This window comes from Chiloscyllium plagiosum, chromosome 34 (assembly GCF_004010195.1).
Source record: "Chiloscyllium plagiosum isolate BGI_BamShark_2017 chromosome 34, ASM401019v2, whole genome shotgun sequence".
NCBI classification, from domain to species: domain Eukaryota; kingdom Metazoa; phylum Chordata; class Chondrichthyes; order Orectolobiformes; family Hemiscylliidae; genus Chiloscyllium; species Chiloscyllium plagiosum.
Window position 1 is genome coordinate 19,682,681 of NC_057743.1, and position 19,886 is coordinate 19,702,566.

The window sequence follows — 19,886 nt, forward strand, 5'->3', positions numbered from 1 at the left end:
AAGTTACTGGATCAATGTGGCATTTTTCCCAAATATTTATATCCACTTCTTTCTATAAAGGAAAAACATATATATTTTAGACCAATGATATCTTATAGAGAGCTGGGAATTTGGGTGAAGAGTGTGAATAGGCCAGATTTCTATTTCCCTGTATCTAATCTTGTCTGACTGTGGTTCATGGAGAAAAATCAGATGAAGAGGAGCACATCCCCATGAAGGAGCGTGAGTGAGTTAATTTAACTGGATGGAAAATCAAAGAGGGTCAATTGCACTGCTTAATTTTCAGTGTGCAGTATGAATTTTCAGTGTGCAGTATGAATTTTCAATGTACAGTATGAACTGCACAAAGGAAATTCAATAAACCCAGATGTAAAAACAAAACTGCCCTCATGTATCTCTTAAGGGAATGGGATCATAATGACAATGTTGTTGGATGAGGCCCAGGCAAATGCTTTGGAGACAGGAGTTCAAATCTCACCCTGGGAACTGGAGGAATTTACATTCAATTAATTAATAAAGCTGTGAATAAAATCCTTCGGGGGAGGAAATTTGCTGTCTTTACCCAGACTGGCCTACATGTGACTCATGACCTTCAGCAATGGTTAATCCTTAACTACATTCTGAAACTGCCCAGCAGGCCATTGTCAGCTACTCAATGACAATTAGGGTGAGTCATAAATGATGCTGCTGCCATGACGGCCATATCTGAAGAATGAAGAAAGGGATGACTAATTGTGGCTTGGGAGAGAGTCTCTGATCAAACCATTTTACATGGCAGATGGATTGAACAGACTATGTTAGCTAAATGGTCCTTTCTTCACTCAGAGATTTTCCTATTTCACTAATTCTACATCAATCAATAAATCATTCAGAACATTCTGTTCAAATCCTTCTTCCAAAAACCCCACACTAAAATCCAAATAAATTCTTGACGATGATTGGTTGAAATGGGTTTGGTTTTGGTCCTTTGAACTTTGAAACAGGGAAAATTGAACAAATTGTTGATACGTTAAGCGTGAGTTTTTAAAAACTTAGTTCAGTTCATTCAATGTTTTAAAATTGCGATTTTACAAAAAGAGCTTCCAGCAAAGTATATCTTTGGTGTTGTGATCATGACAGAAGGAATAATAATCAAATATTGCTATCTTCTCTTTAGCTTCATTAAAGCTTCAGTATCAGCAGTGCACAGATCCAGGCCTCATTCTGCTCCTATAGGAATCAGGTTAGCTTCTTAGCCTGTTCACGTACACATTCACTGCAATTCAGAAGTAATTTATTGCGTGTAAAGTATTTCAAGATGTTTCTGGGTGACATGATAGAGTGCATCATAAATATGAGCCTTTATTTTTCTTTCTATGTTATTTTAGCACATGCCAATTGGCTTTGCATTTCTAGATTTAAGGATTAAATTAAATATAAATGTGCATCATAAAAATGTGTAAGAGAACCTTCAGTTAATGTACAAACAGGTCTCACTAATATTACCTATTCAGGTTTATTTCAGAGTGTGCAGTATACAAACAGAGTGAAAACACAGCCAGAATCAGTTGCAGCACAGAGTTTAGATCTTTGAAATAAAGAATAATGAACATTATAAAAACTACATTTTAGACTCATGTGCTTTCCATTTTAAACAAATAAATCATTGACCTGCTGGGCAGTCAGTATGCTTGCTAAAGTTTATTTTTAGAATTTAAGTCTTAAATACTAACACATTCAAACCTTCCTTTTAATCTACCCAAGTGCTGAGGTCTTTCAAAGATATTGCTGATCCTTGCTGAACCATGATTAGGGTTCAACAAAATATACTATTTTACGATCGAGTGCATTGTTACAGAACGATAAATAATGCATCACCAAAGAGGGCCATGAGTCTTTGGAACTCTCTTCCCCAGAGAGCAGGGGGCAGGGGGGAGTCATTGATTGTTCTTAAGGCAGAGTTGGACAAATTCTTCACTAAAAATTGAGAGTCAAAGGTTTTGAGGGATAAGTAGGAATGTGGAGCTGGGCGCAGCATCAAGTCAGCCATGACCAGATTGAATGGCAGAGCAAACAAGAGGGGACAAATGTTTTTCTCCTGCTCCAAATTCTTTTGTTTGAATGGTTCTTTGAGGTCTTCTGGCCCATTGTGCCTGCAATCAGTAGTTTGCTCACCTGATGTGTTTTTTCCTTTTGGTCCTCCTCTTTCCTGTGAGCCTGAAGTAGTTTGATAACCTCATTCCTTTGAACTGACCCCACTAGCACCATGGATTCTGTTAACAGAGAGAGAACCTCTGATGGTATGTGAGGACAAAATACATTCATGTACCATGACAGTTAAAAAACCATTCTCTGTAAGCTTCCACATGGGACTTTTAAAGTAATATTAAAGTAATTATTAAAAATGTAAAATCTTCTGTTTTCTAAATAAGATGGGAGACTGTCAGTTCTAGATTCTTATTCTTATAGGGGACAGGTAATCAGCAGTGTCAGAGCTGATGGCGTGAGAGTTGTAATAAAACTAATCAGGAATCATATGCCTTGAGTAGTAAGAATCAATTTGACAGGTTAAAATATAAACAAAGCTTAGTAATTAATTATCAGTCATCATCTAAATGCTCTCCTAATCCGCAAACAAATCAGCACTCTCTGTTCATATTGTATAAATGTTATTTTCCTTTTATATTGATATTTCCCTTAAATTGTCCTGATGAGGGCAAAATAAAAAGTTTTGAAAAAAAAACTGTCTTTTTTACTGCATTATTCAAGCTCTGTACTATCAAATAACTATTTGATATGGAAAAACAAATTTCACTTGAATTTAAATTGCAAGAGAAGGACAAGGGGATATGGACTGACATAAACAATAAGAAATTTGAGGACAAATGGACCATTTTGCCCCTCAAGTCTCTCTTTATTCAATAAGATCATCTTCTGCCACTTTCCTGCCCATTTTCCATCTTCTTTGATTCCTCAAGAGCCAAAAAAATCTGTCCATTGTGTTTCTTCAGTCAGAGGGATCAATGAATGAAATGTACACCTTGGCAGAATGATATTTAATCATCATATAATGATAGGAATTATTTAACAGTCAATGCCAAACAAGTGAAAGCTTGCGCTGGGTGGATGCCTTACATTTGGATTTTCTCATCTGTAAATAACACTGATATTTGAATTATTCACCAGAATAAAAATCAAGTAGATCTCCTACAATCTCTTCTTTTCTAAAGAAATCAAACACTGCTCGCAAGTTAAATTCCTGAAACCTGGAAGCCACCTTTTTTCTCATCACTCCTGTTGTCCTTAGAACTTAGTAATGTTATTTCTATGATTAGATAAACAGCTCTGAACACAGTGTTGTATTAGGCATCTAACACCTTATACAGCATCAATACATCTTCTTAGGTTGTACAGCTAGAAGCTTTCAACTGCAGCAAGATTGCAGGGTGACTTTTAAAAAAAAATTCATGGGATGTAGACACTGCTTGCTAGGCCACCATTTATTGCTCATTCCTAAATGCCCTCCCAAAGATGGTGGTGAGCTGCTTTCTTGTATTATTGCAGTCCTTGGAGTGTGGGCATACTCACAGTGCTCTGTGGGAAGGGAGTTAAAGGATTTTGACTCTCTGGCAGTGAAGGAAGGGGGACATATTTCATTATCAATTAAACTTGCAGTGGTGGTGACCCCATGCAGCTGCTGATCTTGTTCTTCTAGGTCACAGGTTTGGAAGGTGCAGTCAGCTTTGGTAAATTCCAGCAGTGCATCTTGTAAAAGGTACACACTGTGCCACTTTGTAGTTGTGGAAGGGTGTGGTTGTTGAAGGTGCTAGATGGTATATCAATTAAGTAGGCTGCTTTTCCTTGGATGGTCTTGAATCTATTGGGTGTTGCTGGAATTTCACTCATGCAGGCAAGTAGAGAGTATTCCATCACATTCTTCACTTGAGCCCTGTGGATGGGTGGACAGGTTTTGGGGAAACAGGAAGTGAGTCACTTGCCTCACAACTCATAGTCACTGCTGTTGTAGTTAAAGTAGGTACAGAGGAACCTCATTTATCCGAAGGGCAGGGAATATTTCATTCAGTTAATCGAATGCCAGATAATCAATGCCGGATAACATAGTCAGCCAAGCATCAGGACCTTGCGATCTTGTTCGGATAATCTGAAATTCAGTTAATTGAATGCCAGATAATTGAGCTTCCTCTGTATATGGCTCATCCTATTCAGTTTATGGTCAATGGTAACCCAAGAATGTTGATAGTGGGGGATTCAGTGATGCCATTAATGATCATTGCCTGGCACTTGAGTGGCACACATGTCATTTGTCACTTCTCAGTTGGATATGGTCTAGGGCATGCCAATTGATACAGTTAACTACTTTGTTCAATCTTAAATGGAAGTTATCAGAAATCAGCACCAGAGTTGTCTAATACAAATGATACTGGCCCCAAGTTCAAACCACCATGAAATCCATCATGAAAATTAGCCAAAGGCAGTTTAGTGAATGTTTATGACAAGGGACATCTTGCATAATTCTTGAGGTAAGTACCTGCATTCTCTACAACAGGATACACATCATCAGAACGCGAGGTCACCAGTCGCAGGATATCAGTGTAGCTGAATCTTTTGTTCAAACATGTGATATTGGTGTTCATGAACTCTTCCACTGTCACATCATAAGCACTGAAAAATAGATCAACACCAAATAAGCAGAACAGCAAGATTCAGTCGGAGAGTGCGCCACTAAAGGAAACAAGGTAAAGCTGTAAACTCATGTCTGCTCAGAGGTCTATAGAAATTGTTAAGGCAAGTATCTCAGAAATGTTTGATTTAGACACAATTCTTTTGCTTTATATCATTACATATTTTTCTTTCACTTTGGGGGATAGTGGACAAGTATTGGCAGGAAAAATTGGCTCATTCTCAAACTGTTGAAGCAAATCATGAATGTTCCTTGGGTGGCCAACAGTGAGACTTGAACGGCTGAAGGAAGTAGGGGCACTACCTATCAAGCCACAAGACTACGGCAGAAAAATAATGCTTTTGGTTTGAAATTTGAGGGTAATTTAGCTCCCCCCAGAAAAGTGGGTTTGTGTTGGGTGGGATGTTAAAATTTAAACCATCTCAAACTGGAACCCATCACCTCTCAAAACCACCCACATCTATATTTAGCCAATGTGGGAGGGAGGATCACCTACCAACCTGCGCCCAGGAAATGGATTGTGTTATGGACTAGGCCAGACCACTCAAAACATTCTTGAGCAGGCAATCCTGACCATAGCTTTGCAATTTGTTTCAGTAAGTGTACAGAAAATTACCCGGAGTGAGGTAATTAGGTTGAGTACCAGGTTTTAAAACAGACACAAATTTATTCACAAAATTACACAAGGAAACATAAAGAACAGATTAAAGAACCTCTACAGAACTCGGTCTATCCAAACTAGACTTAATTATGGTGTTCCGAATATACACCACAGTTTCAATAAGCAAACCTCCTTAAAACACAGTAAAATAAGATGGAACAGATGCTTACAGGTTGAAGTTAGAAGGGCAGAAAGAGAGAGAGCCTGTTCACACAGTCCACTGCTGAAGTACTAACTAGTTCTAGATTGAACTGCTCAGTTAGAGAGCTGACCACTCTCCTTTCATTATACAGGTCACTGCTAAAACATGACAACTTTGACCTGAAGTCTCATCTATTTACATATAAACAAACAGGCCTCTCAATACCCTTTAATCTCTGTACCAAATCAGTCTAGTCGGAAATGGGAGCACTTACAATCCCTTTGAAAAAAACCAAGGACATAGTGTCCTTGAGAAAAGGAACAGCTTTTAGAAAAAAAACAGTTTTGTGACAATTGGCTATATAAGTACTATAATGTGTCTGTATTCTGATAATTAATCCAGTTTCACCTCAGGAAACCTATTGAGTACATGGATATAATAATGGCTTTGAGGAAAATGTAAGTGTCTTTACAGCACTGCTTATGGGCCAAGAGGAGCAGTATAGATTCCTCTCAGTCCACCTTCTTCCTTGAACACACTTTGGAATTGGAGATCGAATGACTCCATTCCAACCCTCCCTCAATCCACAGCCTGGAATCAGCAACCATCTCCAATCCTGTCAAGACCCAGATCCCATACACCAGTGTCCCACTATCACTAACCAAGCTGCAGGCCCATGACCTGATTCTAGCCGTGGCCCGTTCCAGAGTATTCCCTACTTGTCCGGGAGTCAAACACATCAGTCAGATTGATCAAGAAACGTGCTCGAGAAAAGATGCAGAGCTTGAAAAAACAGCTGAATGGTGCGTCAGGTTCTGAAACTTCCAGCTAAACCCCTCCCCGGCCACTGGGTTCACAAAAGCCACCCCAGAAAATACAGCAGGGCCTCCCTAACTGGGGAGTGGGGTCACAAACTCAGAAGCAGCAATGGCTACTGTAGACGTCCCACTCTCTGAGTGCTAACAGTTACATGGTCCCTTTAAGTTTAAGACATTTAATACATTTAAATACATTTAAAGTTCACGGTTCTTTTTATCATTTCATCACCTGACTGCCTGATCCTAAAGGCCAAGAAAAATTATGAGAAAGGATAGGTCATGAACAAAGTGGGTTAAACGGCTCCCCCAGTCCCTCATCTCCTCCCCTACCCCCTTCATCCTTCCACCACACAGTCCCATATTCCTTGCCACTGTATCTGTCCCTCCCACGGGCTCCCCCTTCTCCCCTGCCATGCTTACAGGTCTGGATGTGTAGCCAGTGATTTTTAGACACCAAACTGGGGTTGCAATGGGATACTCTGAAATATCGAGACCCTTCAATCATGTTGCTACGACAAACCACCACCCCCATCAGATGGCCCCCTTCACCAACCTGCTGGCATTAGGGGTGATACCAACCCAGTCACACTGCTCCGGATTCTGGGTAAATATGGCAGCTTCTTCACAATGATGGTCCCGTCATAGAAGGAAGGTTGGAATTTCTGCGCTATGGCGTTTGCTACAAGTACAGCCAATAGAACAGGTAAGAAATGTTCCATCTGCCCAGTCAGCTCAAAGACCAACAGCGCTGTGGACAGCGTATGAGTCACAGCTCCAGAAAACGCTGCTGCTCCTGCCAAGACAAAAAGGAAGACTTCACATTCCTTGAACTTACAGTGGAGGAAGGTTACAATAGCCCGTAGGTTACAATAGCCCGAAACAGAACATTCATTGCCTGAAAAGATATACCTAAGATGTGAGCAAAGTATCACTTGGGTGCCATAATGATATTCCTTGTTATAAGATATTGCAACAGGAAGATGTAATGTGTTAGGAAGCATAATGAGGGAGGGATGCTACAGTCTAGAGTAGAAGTACTCCAATGTTTAACTTTCTATTTTCCTAATTTATACGATGAAGAACTGTAATGTAAGCCTTTGAGCTTTTTTCTTTATTTCGCTATTTTTGTACCTAACCTATTCTAGATTTATAACTAGGTATCTTTGTACCTAAGGTGAAAGTGAGGACTGCAGATGCTGGAGATTAGATTCGAGGGAGTGTGGTGCTGGAAAAGCACAGCAGGACGGGGAGCATCCAAGGAGCAAGAAAATCGACGTTTCAGGTAAAATTCCTGATGAAGGGCTTTTGCCCGGACATCGATTTTCCTGCTCCTTGGATGCTGCCTGACCTGACGTGCTTTTCCAGCACCACACTCTTGACCTTTGTACCTAAGTTGGCACAGTGTGCAGTGACTTTTATACTTTTCACTGGACTCCTGTACTTTTGTACTTGAGTGTACATGACAATAAAACCTAATTCTAATTCATCCAAGGGAATTATTATTCAGCAGTTTGGTAGGGCAGCCGAGTCCTCTGACTGAGCAGCTACAAACAGGACAACACAACAATGCATTGGGAAGGTTTACTGCAATAAGACCACTAGATATAGGAGTTAGGCCATTCAGCCCATCGAGTCCGCTGCACCATTCAATCATGGCTGGAGGTAGCTGTACACAAATAACAGCATGAGCCCTGCAGAATACATCATGAGACTTGTATTTTTAGTTAACCTACTCTAGTCCAGGAGTTGTTGGGTCTTGAACCAGGACCTTCTAGCCCAGAGATAGGCGCAGTACTACTATACCTGGTGAGACATGTAAGACAAGCTGACAATATAGAAGCATATTTAGGAAATGTGTGACCAGCACATACTTACCTGCAAGGGCATACCCCCCAGGAATTATTGGGTTCAGGACTCCTTCAGATTTGATGCCATTAGGAAATATAAGAGCCATAACTTCTCCAGCTAAGCGACCAATAACAGCCCCTAAAGAGTACAAAATGCTGAAGATAAATGTCAGGGCTTTATAACACATTGTTTATAGAAGAAAATAAATCACAGATTTAAAGTTCTCCTGAGCCAGTTTTTATGTGGTCCCCATGTGCAACCATCCTGGAGTTGGGCCCATGTGCTCCATCTGTAATCTCTCGGGAGGGAAGCTGCGCATCGCCCCATCTACAATTAACCTCAAGATCAGACTCTCCATCCATTCGATTATAGTCAACTAGGGACAGATTACAAACCCTCCCTTTCTATAAACTAAACAGCCATCTGTTCATCACTGATGTTTTTCACAGCGGAAGTAATTCCTGAAATGACATAATGATTTCACCCCAGACTACGCGCGAAGTGGAGACACTCAATCCAGGCTGATGCCACATTACAGAATTACAGAAGTATTACAGTGCAGATGGAGACCACCTGATCTATTGGGTTTGGTTAGCTCAGTACACTGGACAGCTGGCTTACAATGGCGAATGATACCAACATCCTGCATCAGCTGAGGTTACAAGGATAGACTCTCCTTCTCAACCTTGCCCCTCGTAGTGAGGCATGGTGACCCTCAGGTTAAACCACACACCAACTGCGTGCATCTCTCTCTCTCTCTCATGAGAGAACAGCCTATGGTCTGTTACTGCGTTACTCTATAATGTGGTGTGCAGAACTCCAGTTGAGGTCTCACAAGTCCCATATCACATGTGGGTGGCACAGTGCCTCAGTGTTAGCACTGTTGCCTCACAGCTCCAGGGACCCGGGTTTAATTCCAGTCTCAGGTGACTGGATGTGTAGAGTTTGTGTACTCTCCCAATGTCTGTGTAGGTTTCCTCCAGGCATCCCGGTTTCACCCCCACAGTCCAAAGATGTGTGTGTTAGGTGGACTGCCTTGCCAAATTGTCCATGGTTGTGCAGGCTAAGTGGATTAACCATTAGAAATGCAGGGTGACATGCATGGGTAGGGGAGTGGGGTGCTCTTTGGAAGGTCGGTGTGGGCTTGATGGGCTGAATGGCCTGCTTCCACACTGTAAGGATTCTATGACACATCCTGCACTGACTATTCAATGAAGGTTAAGATATATTGCCACTGTCCTGCCTCTTCCCCATGCACAGTGTTTCTGTTCAAATCATCATCCAATGGCCTCTCGAATGCTTCAGTTGATTCTGTGCTCCATTTGCAAATAAATTCATGCTCCCTCATTCTCAATCTATTTATGAGAGCGAGCTATTTGTCCCCATCTACCCCAGACTCCTCTTGATTCTGAAAGGGTCTATCAGATTCCTTCTTAGTCTTCTTCTCTCCAAGGTGAACGGTCCCAACTTCTCCAGTCTATCCTCATCATTGAAGTTTCTCATCCCTGAACCATTCTTGCAAATTCCTTCTGCAATCTATCCAATGTGTTCATATCTTTCCTATAATGTGACACGCAGAACCGTACACCGTGTCCCAGCTGAGATCTAGCAAGTAGCTTGTTTAAGTTCATCACCATCCCATTGGCTTTTATACTCTATGCCCCTATTCATAAAACTCAGGATACTGATTACTTTATGAAATTCTCTCTATATGTCCTGCCACCTTCAATGATGTGCACATGTAAGCACCAGTCCATCTGCTCCTCTACCCCCTGAGTATTGTATTCCCTCTTTTACCTTGTTTGTTCATGTTCTTCCTACTATAATGTACTACCTTATACTACTCTGCATTGACATTAACTGTCACTTATCTGCTTTTTCCACCAACTTGCCTATGTCCTTTTTGAGTTTTACACTGTCCACCTCACAGTTTACAATGTTTCCAAATTTTAAATCCTCTGCAAATCCTAAAGGGTTGAAGAAACTTGAAAGGGTTAAAGGAGTTCTTTCCAAATCTATTTTCCTACTGTGACACCATTTTGAGGCTTCAAAATTATCCTGGCCCTCAGTGAGAACCGTGAAGATGTGGGGTGAAACATTGAGGGTATGGCAATAATGGGGAGAGTCTGTGAAATCAGGTGCTGGGAAAGTGTGGGGCTGCAGGTGGGTGAGGAAGGGAGAGCCTGTGAGCCTGTCATAGAGTCATACAGCACAGAAACAGACCCTTCAGCCTAACTCATCCATGCCGATCAGGTACCCTAAACTGAACTAGTCCCATCTGCCTGCGTTTGGCCCATATCCCTTTAAACCTCATGTACTTGTCAGAATGTCTTTTAAAAGTTGTAATTGTATCCGCCCTCTACTCCTTCCTCTGGCAACTCATTCCATACATGCACCACACTCTGTGTGAAAACGTTGCCCCTCAGGACACAGCTGCAATAACTTAATCAGAGCTCCATAACAGCCTCAGAGTTCGAGAGCCCATTTGGGATCCTGAAGCCCTGGGTTAAAACAATGTCCATCACAATGCAGGATAATGTCTTAATTACACATAAATAAACTAAACTGATTCATTCCACTTGCAGGAGGCGATGCTAGAATTGTATAAAACACTGATTCGGCCATAGCTAGGGTATTGCTCATAGTGCTGGTCACTGCATTATAGGAAGGATGTGATCAAACTGATGAGCAAACAGAGAAGATTTAAAGATATCTACCAGACCTGGAGAATTTTGGCTGTGAGTAAAAGATTGGATAAATTGTATTCTTTGGAACAGAGGAGGCTGAGGGGAGATTTAATCGAATTGAACAAAATGATGAGGGACCTAGACAGGATGGTTAGGAAAGACCGAGTTCCCTCAGAAATGAAGTTAATAACCAGAAAGCCTAGTTTTAAAATAATTGACAAAAGGATTAAAGGGGAATCAGGGAGAATTGTTCACTCAATGTGGCCTGGGATTCTGTCTCACTGGGACTCACTGCCTGAGAGGGTAGCAGAGGCAGAAACACACAAAACATATTTTTTAAAAAACTATTTGCTTATGCAAGGCTTTAAAAAAAAGTTATATTTTATTCATGGGATGTGGGCAATGCTGAATGGTTCAGCATTTATTGCCTATCCCTCATTGCCCTTCCGAAGGGCGTGGGATTGCCTTGTTGAACTGCTGCAGTCCATTTGGTGTAAGTATGCTATTAGGCAGGAGTTCCTGGGATTTGCCATAATGACACTGATGGAATGGCAACATATTTCTGAGTCAGGATGGTGAGAGGCCTGCAGGTGAAGTTGTAGATGGAGGTGCCCTTGTCCTTCTAGATGGTAGTGCTTTTGGGTTAGGAAGGTACTGTCAAAGGAGTCTTGGTGAGTTGCTACAGTGCATCTTGCAGATGGTACACATTTCTGCTACTCAAGGCCAATGCTGGAGGGAGTGAATGCGTGTGGATAGGGGAGCCATCAAGGAGGCTACTTTGTCCTAGAGCTTGAGCTTCTTGAATGTTCTTGGAGCTGTACGAATCCAGGCAAGTGGGACATATTCCATCAGCCCCTTGCAAGAGGAGAGGTAGAGTGGTGAACTTGGCTGGAATGCTGTCTCTCAGCCAAGCGTGGAGACAATAGACCAAAGGTCTTCACTGCCTCCTTGTATTTTTTTTTTCCTTTATTTGTTCATGGAATGTGGTCTTCACTGGCTAGGCTGGCATATACTGCCCATCCCTAATGACTTAAAGGGCATTACTGTGGGCCTGGAGTCACATGCAGGTAAGGATGGCAGGTTCCTTCTCTAAAGGACATTAGTGAACCAGATGAGTTTTTCACCTGTGGATTCAAGGTCATCATTAGACCCTTAACTCCAAATTTTAAAAAAATTTAATTGAAATTCCACCATCTGCCGTGGTGGTTTTCGAACCCGTGTCCCCAGGACATCATCAGGTCTCTGGATTAATAGTCCATCCTAGGCCATCCCCTCCCCCCTGCCATGAATTTTCTGCGTGTTTGAATTGTAAATGCATTAGCTGTTTATTAAAGAAAACTTCAGGTTCTGATTCAATGGTTTTAAATTTCCAACTGCTTTTAAATTTTAAAGATTTGATTTTAGAGCCTTTCTCTGTTGTTTGTATTGAAGATGAAAATTTATTTCCTGAGCTTACCATATATAAGAACAGGCATGAAGTATCCAGCAGGCATTGGCATGGTGGTCGCAAGGATCAGCATCCAAAACTAGAGGTAAAGGGGAAACAATGCAAAGTCAGTCTAGCATGAAACCTTGAACATGTTGCTGTTTCCTGTAATATACACATGGCTATGTGAGACTATTCATAACTGCACACATTGCGGTGGCCCCCTGGACATTAAATTACTGCAACTCATTGTGGTCAGCGATTAATGGCTTATTTTAAGGCTGGGCCTTACCTTCATGAAGAGGAAGAAGAGAAGCGTGCCAAAAAAAGTGAAGGTTGGGTGGCACCATTCAATCCAGAGATTGTCTGGATCTACTCTTGCCTGGATGTTGAGTGTTGCATTCTGGGACAGCACACCCCAGGACCGGTGATCGAAGAGTGAGGAGAGAAGCTCCTTCATAGTGAGCTACATCAAGGGAAACAACACACAGTCAGAGATCATCCCTTCTATACCAGAGTCATTCATTCATTTCCCTTTGATAGAATTGTTGTGGAAGTTAGGTCATTCCATCTGATATGTTGTTTACTTGTTGCTTCAGTTTCCTTCCTTGAGAACTTTGTCCCATTGACACCTTCACTGAAGTTTGGTTCCAGGTGCTACTGCCTCTCAAGTACCACTTCCAAAACATCAATCATATGAGGATCTTAATTAACTACCTCCAATTATATGGAGAATATAACAACTGTGCCCCTTTGTATCCCTGCAGTTCACATGCATGCACTTCCACTATCAATCACAGAGTGCAAGAGAATCGCGACGTGCTTGTTACATAGCACCTACAACCTCACAAAGAGGCTCATCTGAAAGTATTTGATGATCCCTTTGTGAATAAAGCTGTGTGCCTCTCCTGCCTCGTGTGCACATTCAGCTCCACAAGGTTAAAGAAGGTCAGAAGCTTGAGTTCACAAGTAGAGCCGCTACAGCTAAATAGGAACACAGGAACAGGAGTAGGCCATTCAGCCCCTCGAACCTGTTCCACCATTCAATGAGACCATGGCTGATCTGTGGCCTAACTCCATATACCTGCCTTTGGCCCATATCCCTGAATATCTTTAACAAAATCCGTGGTGTGGGCTGACTTCCATCGCAATCTCCCTACTCTGCAGGTAACCCATATATACTCTGTTAACAACCACATTCACACCCTCAACAAGACAGCACCTGTAACACTGAGAAGAAGGGAAACCTGTGGCTGAAGAGTGGAAAATCTCCAACAAGGCAGAACATTACTGCTTTGGTGGATCAATGATTCAAACTTTATGACTAAACTGCTTCTATTAATACCAGACCCCTTTCTATGTCCAAGGCTCAACACCATTGTTATTCCAGTATTGATGTGCTAACAAGATGGTGGGAGCTGGGAAGCAGGCATCTTGTGTGTTTGGAGTTACAGATTAAAGGCAGTTTGGTTTCAATAACATAGCATCTGGTCCAATGGGCAGAGGAATGTCTATTGTAGAAGGGCAGAATCTACAATGAGTCAGGTAGAAAGTAAGTTTCAGTATTCTCTAACTGACCAGCAATGTGTGTTTCCCTGAGCCTTTTCCTAATCTAGTTAGTGTAAAAGTCACCCTCAGAGTCATGTGGTGGTGTCACCTTTGGCTGAAGAAACAAAAAGGTCAGTATCTGTGCTGTTACGTCACCTGGACGTGACATGGAGCCTGATTACAAGGTTGAAAGACGCTCTTTGATCTCCCTGAAACCTGTTGGCCTTTCAGACCAAGGAAGTTGACCTCAACTGAGTGCTGCAGATTGGCACATTCCAAGGTCCAGGACTATTTGCTGAGGGATGCAGTAAAGCTTGGGGCAGCTGCTGCCAAGGTGCAGTGGGGAAAGACCACTGTCTGAGGCGTACCCGCTGAAGTTAAATGGGGGTCTGTTCAGTTATCAGACCCTTCCAGTGCCTCAAATGCATATAAATATATTCTGGTTCAAATGAGAGAGGCCTTTGGTTTGTTTGGACAGGGTCAAACTCCAGTGTTTGTTTCCTTGATATGCTACTGTGTGACTATGTGCATGTGTATATATATATGGGAAGATAATTTTTACAAATGTAGTATACTTTGAAATAAATAAAAGGAAAACGCTGGAAAATGCTTTGTGTTCAGAAATACTTACTCTGCATGCCATGAACTGACCCAGACTGCCAGGGAAGGTGATAGATGCCAACAGTAAGGTGACAAGTCCAGAGTACACTGCCTTCCTATTGATAGAACAGTTTTCAGATATTAGCTAATGCTTTATTCGTTAATCCAAAAAGATTTGAACAATTATATGATTAGCTCAACCAAACACCAATTCAGTCACTTTCCTGAGAATGGTGCAAGTAAACAGAAAGGAATTAATGATCTGTCAGTGAATTATTTTTCACAGTATATTGTTGCATGTTAATGAACATTTTGACATCACTGTATTGTTAAGTAATGAACCTTTTACTCTCACTGCAGCTGCCAATTAATGAACACTGAAAGACAACAGATTGATTCGCACCATTGATTTGTTTGGAAACATTTCAAGTTTCAGTGTAATACAATAGTGTACCAGCTGAGCTAGCACAGAAATCCAATGGATTCTCTTCCTTCTTACAGATAGGGAGTTTGTCACGTTCCCCATACTCTGTGCTGAAATGTGTTAATTTCATTCCAAAATGATTGAAACTATATTTTTAAAATTTATTCATTTGTGGGGTGTGGGTGTCGCTGGCTGGCCTGTATTTATTGCCCATCCCTAGTTGCCCTTGAGAAGGTGATGGTGAGCTGCCTTCTTGAACCGCTGCAGTCCACCTGCTGTGTATTGACTCACAATGTTATTAGGGAGGGAATTCCAGAATTTTGACTCAGTGACAGTGAAGAAACAGTGATGATTTCCAAGTAAGGATGTTGATTGGATTGGAGGGAAACTTGAAGGTGGTGGTGTTATCATATATCTGCTGCCCTTGCCTTTCTAAGTGAATGTGGTTATAGTTTTGGAAGGAGCTAGCTGAGGATCTTTGATGAATTTCGGCAGTGCTTCTTTTAGGTAGTAAACACTGCCGTTATTGAGCGTCAGTGGTGGAGGGAGTGGACGTGGTGCCAATCAATCAGGCTGTGTCGTCCTGAATGATGTCAAGCTTCTTGAGTGTTGTTGGTGCTGCACTCATCCAGGCAAGTGGGAAGAATTCCAACACATTCCTGATTTGTGCATTGTGGATAGTGAACAGGCTCTGGGGAGTCAGGAAGTGAGTTACTTGCTGCAATATTCCTAGCCTCTGACTTGCTCTTGTAGCCACTGTGTTTATGTGGTGAGTTCAGTTGAGTTTCTGGTCAATGATAACACCCAGAATTTTGATAGTGGGGGATTCAGTGGTGGTAACACAATTGAATGTCAAGGGGCGATGGTTAGATTGTCTCTTATTGATGATGGTCATAACCTGGCATTTGTGTGGCACGAATGTTACTTGCCACCTGTCAGCCCAAACCTTGACATTGTCCAGATCTTGTTACATTTGAACATGGACTGCTTCAGTATTTGGGAAGTCATGAATGATGCTGAACATTGTGCAATTATCAGCGAACATCCCCACTTGTGGCCTAATGATCGAGGGAAGGTTATTGATGAAGCAGCTGAAGATGGTTGAGCCTAGGACACTAACAGAATCTTATGGAAACTATAAACATTTTGCTGCTTTTTTCATTAACTAATGTACTAAATGTGTTTTACTTAAATATTATAAGTAAATTATTCATGCCTGAAATAATTCTACAAATTCTTTCATATCACAAGCAGTAATATTACAAGGGAACATGTTTGTTTGAAACATCCTAGTCAAACAAAATCAACAGGAAGATGACTTCTAAAACAGTGTTGTTGTTGTAGTTTGTACTTATGACCACTGTGCTGTACAGGAGGGAATGGGCCTAACTGTGTGATGTCACAGGAGTAGAGGCCTCTTCTGTGCTGTATGACTGTGACTCATCAGGTAGTGGCCATGAAGGGTCTGGCCTGTCCTGTCACATGACTTTGGCTGTGGCCTAGTGGATCAATGGCGTGCATCTTGGACCATGGACTGTTAATCCATGGACCACAGTTTGAAAGTTGCTGATCAAAAACAGCAACATTGAACTTATGCACGACCTTGCTTAAGTTGCAACTGGAATACTGTGGGGTATGGTTTTGAAAAGCCCACTATAGAAAAGAATGAAAACTATGCTGTTTTAATTCAACAGGATGTAACAAAGGGATAAAGGTTTACAGTTAAAGCACGAGACTCGAGAAATTTCTGTATTTCTATTGGAGCTCAGAACATCAAGAAATGAGTATTAGACTCTTTAAAGGTTATGGGAAGATAAATAGTGATAGGTTCTTTCCACTGATTGATGATATGACTAGAAAAAGCCTAAGGTATTGACAGAAATCAATAGAGATAGGTTGGCCCTTTTTTATGCAGAAGGTGATTTGTATGTATAAGTCCCTGTTACATACAGTGCTCAAGGAGCATTCATGGGTTTTTTTAAGAGTCTTAGGTGATTACTTGAAAAGGAAGAACACAAGGAGAATTGCTATGGAGAAAGCAATGGGTTAATGCCTTGGCCAGAATTGACTAGCCAACCAAACGGTCGCTTGTCTGTTATACAATTTGAAGTTTGATGTTCATGTATTTGGATGAAAGACAAAAAGATTTGGCAATATGTCTCCAATTTCAACCATATTCAATTTCCGATGCACCAAGCAGCAATTTGTAAAAAATAATATTGCAATCTTACTCTGCTGCCACAAGCTTCAGGATGAAAGCATTTCTTCTGATGTATCCTACCACCCAGCGCTGACAGCACAGATAGACACAGCTCAGTATCCCACAGATAATCCTGATGAGGGAGTAAAGATAATAACAAAGAGCAGATAAATCAAGCAGTACAAAATAAGAACAGAAAACACTGGATAAACTCAACAGGTCTTGCAGTATCTGTGGAGAGAGAAATAGAGTTAATGTTTTGAGTCCAAAGACACTTCTTCTGGACTGTTGCTTTGGATCAGCGTGCACTGATGGACTCAAAACATTACTTTATTTCTCTCTCCATGGATGCTGCAAGACCTGTTGAGTTTCTCCAGCATTTTCTGCTCTTAATTCAGATGTCTAACATCTACGGTGTTTTGCTTTCTATTTAAAGTGAAAGTAATATTTCAGATCCAGAAACATCGCCAGATATTTTCATTCAGATAACATGCCAGTTGCAGGAACCAATATTTCCAAAGTGGTTACATTCTTAATGGGACCTAATGCTCTATCAGTAACACTGTCAATCTCAGTGTGATCAATAACTCAAGGACTTGATATTGTCAGTATATGTGTCTCCCACTGCTGTGAATGGGGGTAGCAAGTATCTGAATAGATCACACCCATCCTCGGTGTGAAACTGTTGCTATCTGAATGTGCTATTCCTATTCAGACAACAATTTTGACAGTACCTGACTTTGTTCATTCCTGAACTGTATGGGATCCTGTCTGAAACTGATATTAACACTCTTGGCCCAAGTATAATTTTGTCAGTCATTACCTGAATTAGAAACAGCAAAGTTTTTATTTCCAGCACCATTGTAATTCACCTTGAAAAGCTGATAATGACCCAACAAATAGGAATAAGAGGCAACAAAAGAAAAAAGGAGCAGTTGTGAGATGTCGGGGCCTCTTATATGGTACGTCAAAATCAGTGACTCAGAAGTGTTGTTCCACGTTTGTGCTGGCATTACTGTGGACATAATTGTCATTTTGTTTTGTTTTCACTGGAAGAATAATGTTCACTAATGTTATGCACATGTGATAAAATAATGTTATCAACACATTTTAACGGCATGATCCGGTGTTTACAAAGTTGTCACAGATCTCTTCACAAAAGTATGAAAATAGTGAATGATTTAATTTCTCTGGGTCTAGTGCAGCCTTTTAAAAGCGTTAAGTTTTAATTTATCGTCTACCCAATGCTCAATATTGCACAACATTAACAATATGTTTTCCTGTGCCACTCTGTAGAAACAAATAGATTTTCTAGTTCCCCATATAACACTACTTGGTGAAGGCTATCCTGAGTAACGCGTGCGATAGCTTGCGTCCCACTCAAACACTGTTGCAACAGACGCTGTAGCTGCTGTTGGTGCCATCGTCATCCTATTTTTATAAATAGCTGGAGAACAGATAAAGCTGCAAATACACCTCACCCCAAGATGATAAAGATTAATGTTTCAGGTAAATCAAATGGGAAGTCAATGCTGAATTTTGTCTTGAAAAGAGCAATGATAGTTTCTGAAAGAAAAAGAAAATAAGAAAAAATATTAGGAATGCATCTTAAAGCAAAAAACTGGAGGAGGCAATTATCCAATCTGCTTTCCATGCAACCGGGAGACTTTCTTGGATTTATAATTTTCCTTATTTCCAATTTTCCTGATTTCCTTCCCTTCCTGCAGAGGCTGATACTTTCACAGAGACAATTCCACAGGCATTGGTACATCATTGAAGTGGATATTATTTATAGAGTCATACAGCAATGAAACAAACCCTTCGGTCCAACCAGTCCATGTCAATCATGATCCCAAACTAAACTAGTCCCACCTGCCTGAGCTTGGCCCATAACTCTCCAAACCTTTCCTATTCATGTACTTATCCAAATGCCTTTTAGATGTAACTGTATCCATATCCACCACTTCCTCTGGCACTTCATTCCAAACACAAATCACCCTCTGTGTAAATAAAAGTTGCCCCTCATGTTCTTTTTAAATCTTTCTCCTCTCATCTTAAAAATATGCCCCTAATTTTGAACTCCCCCACCCTAGGGAAAAGATCCTTGTCAGTCACCGTATCTATGCCCCTCATTATAAATCTCAGTAAGGTCACCCCTCAGCCTCCTATGGGGGCTCCAGTGAAAAAATCCCAGTCTTTCCAGTCTATTTTTATATCTCAAACCTTCCATTCCTGGAAACATCCTGGTAAATCTTTTCTGAGCCATCTCCACTTTAATAATATCCTTCTTATACAGGGCGACCAGAACTGCAAACGGTACTCCAGAAGAGGCCCTCAACTTCTTGCACAACCTCAATGTGACGTCCCAATTCCTATACTCAAAGGTCAGAGCAATGGAGGCAAGCATGTTAAAAGCCTTCTTAACCATCCTGTCTGTCTGTGATGCAAATTTCTAGGAATTATGTACCTGAACTTCTAGGTCTCTCTGTTCTACAACACTTCCCAGGGCCCTACCATTAATTGTATAAGTCCTGTTCTTGCTTATATTATTAAAATGCAATACCTCACACATATCCAAATTAAACTCCATCTGCCGTCCCTCAGCCCATTGACCCATTAGATCAAAATCACCATATCATTTAGACAACCTTCTTCACTGTCCACTATATCACTAATTTTGGTGTCATGTGTAAATGTATTAACCATGTCTCCTATATTCTCGTCCAAATCATTTATATAAATGGCAAACAAAAGTGGACCCAATATCGATCTCTGTGGAACATTGCTGGTCACAGGCCTCCAGTCTAATAAACAAACTTGATTGAGTTTTTTTAATGAAGTAACCAAAACA

The 19,886-nt window shown here is 41.1% G+C and overlaps 1 protein-coding gene across 1 annotated transcript in view; it reads right to left on the reverse strand.

Annotated features, from left to right (window-relative positions):
- Position 1: 1 nt before the first annotated feature.
- Positions 2-19,886, reverse strand: part of clcnk (chloride channel K) — a gene marked incomplete at its 3' end in the record, with an annotated part of 43,213 nt that continues 23,328 nt past the window's right edge. Inside the window, exons 8-17 of the mRNA XM_043675411.1 lie at positions 18,517-18,601; positions 17,067-17,168; positions 14,443-14,527; positions 12,556-12,729; positions 12,294-12,363; positions 8,178-8,288; positions 6,882-7,095; positions 4,529-4,662; positions 2,155-2,252; positions 2-52 (exon numbers count right to left, since the gene is read on the reverse strand). Coding sequence (XP_043531346.1) covers positions 2-52; positions 2,155-2,252; positions 4,529-4,662; positions 6,882-7,095; positions 8,178-8,288; positions 12,294-12,363; positions 12,556-12,729; positions 14,443-14,527; positions 17,067-17,168; positions 18,517-18,601 — 1,124 coding nt within the window. The remainder of the gene's footprint in view (positions 53-2,154; positions 2,253-4,528; positions 4,663-6,881; positions 7,096-8,177; positions 8,289-12,293; positions 12,364-12,555; positions 12,730-14,442; positions 14,528-17,066; positions 17,169-18,516; positions 18,602-19,886) is intronic.